The following is a 2037-nucleotide window of genomic DNA, read 5'->3' on the forward strand; positions in this document are numbered from 1 at the left end:
CTATAAGTTGGATTCCAAAATGAACACACAAATTCAACAAATTGCTAGTTCAATTCGAATCATATTTCTTATAGCGTGACAAACTGAGTCTAAAATTCTAAGGAACACATCAAAGAAAAATTCTGAAAAGTAATCTCAAGAATACTGAGAAAAAAAAATAAGAAGCAATATATTAGCCATTTCCAAAACGTACTCTACTTAGTAAATGAAGTATATTACTTATTTTATAGAAAAGAAATCACTGAAACACATAGAAGGATTTTAAAATAGAGCAAACAGCCTGGATGAATTGAGAACATATTATGTATGACCAAAGTGAGTGAAGGAGTCAAATGGAAGTCAACATGCAGGTGGGAAGTCCACAGATGAGCAGGAGCTACAGGATGCATTGCAGATTTTGTGAATAAAAATCACTTCAAGTGCAAGTCAATGGGAAAAAGAGATAGATGCAGGTAGGGCAACTGTCATTGGTGTAGAAAGGGGTGTGGATTGCTGATTCATTGAAATCTCATGTAGAAATCCAATATCAACCTGTTGAAAGGGTGTAGATTTATCTTCCAACACTTGATTTTCAAAAACAAACTCAAGAAGGTTTATTACTCCCACAAAGAGTTTTATCTCTGAACCCATGCAGAGAGCAATTATGTGGTCTCAATAAAATGACATAGCATTTGGGGGCAAAGATGCAGCCCAGGAGCCCAGCGCTGGAGGCCAGGATGGAGAAGACCTCCACGACCACCATGACCTTGCCCTTGGTGCTGTGGTGCACAGGGAGGAAGGTGAGCCACACACTGCAGAACACCAGCATGCTGAAGGTCAGGAACTTGGCTTCATTGAAGTGTCAGGCAGGTTCCTGGCCAGGAAGGCCATCGTGAAGGTCCCCAGAACCAGGGAGCCCAGGTATCCCAGGCCACAGTAGAAGGCAGTGACCGAGCCCTTGTTGCAGGTGATGATGATGTGGCCATGTTCAGAGTGTGTGTCTGAGTCCACAAAGGGAGGAGAGGTGCCCAGCCAGACTCCACAGAGAGTCAGCTGGATCAGGGAGCAGCTGGGAATGATGAAGTTAGGTGCCCCTGACACCAGCAACCGCCTCATCCTTCTCCCTGGGGCAGTGACCTTGAAGGCCAGGATCACAGTGAGAGTTTTGGCCAAGACAGTGGAAACAGCCACAGTGAACACCAGCCCAAATGCTATTGGCTGCAGGGTGCAGGTGGCTGTGTTGGGAGGGCCAATGAAGAGCAGGGAGCAGAGGAAACAGAAGGTGAGGGAGATGAGCAGGATGTAGCTGAGAGCCCGGTTGTTGGCCTTGACTATGGGAGTGTGTTGGTGCCTCACGAAGACCCCAAGAACAGCAGCTGTGAGTGCAGAGAGGCAGAGAGCCATGCAGGCCAGTGCCATGCCCAGCGCATCCTCAAAGGCCAGGAAGGTCACCACCTTGGGGAGGCAGCGAGCCCTCTCACTGTTAAGGTACTCGTGTGAGGCACTACTCTATATCTGGGTGAAAAGCAAAGAAAGTTTCAGTGTTTCTTTTTCACAAACTCCTCACTTTTATCTCATTTAAAGAAATGATTTTTTTTTTTTTTTTGTAATATCACTGTGATTACAGACTGCCTGATGTAATCCTGAGATATGTAGAGAATTTTCTCCCTTCCTGAGTGCAGGAGAATGCTCTCAACTGCAGAAAAGACCAAACCCAGTCCAGTGGAATCCTCAGAAGTTGTGGTCTGAGGTCCCTCACCCTGTGGCTGCAAGCTGTCCCCAAGACATTGGTTCTTCCACCCTTTCGATACCTGCCCAGCGTCTTCCTCATGTTGAGCTGTGGAGTGGCATTATGGCATTGGCCTGGGGGATCAAACTAAAAGCTGCTCTTACTCAGATCAGTTCAGGAAATTAACTGTACTTGTCCAGACACAATCTATGTTTTTTACTACTGTATTTTTCAGTGTACGTTAAAATATAATGACATCTAGTAGAACAAGGTTTTCTTACTATACATGTTTATTTTTTGATCACTTTTCTTATTAATGGTACCATATA

At 44.9% G+C, this 2037-nt stretch overlaps 1 protein-coding gene across 1 annotated transcript; it reads right to left on the minus strand.

Annotated features, from left to right (window-relative positions):
* Window positions 1–583: 583 nt before the first annotated feature.
* Window positions 584–1810, minus strand: LOC306646491 (vomeronasal type-2 receptor 116-like; the record flags this gene model as incomplete). The annotated part of the gene is given in 3 exon segments (XM_079115089.1): window positions 584–840; window positions 843–1488; window positions 1739–1810. Coding segments are annotated over 3 exon segments (975 nt in total).
* Window positions 1811–2037: the final 227 nt, after the last annotated feature.

This window comes from Sciurus vulgaris (genome assembly GCF_902686455.1).
Source record: "Sciurus vulgaris genome assembly, chromosome: 16".
NCBI lineage: Eukaryota > Metazoa > Chordata > Mammalia > Rodentia > Sciuridae > Sciurus > Sciurus vulgaris.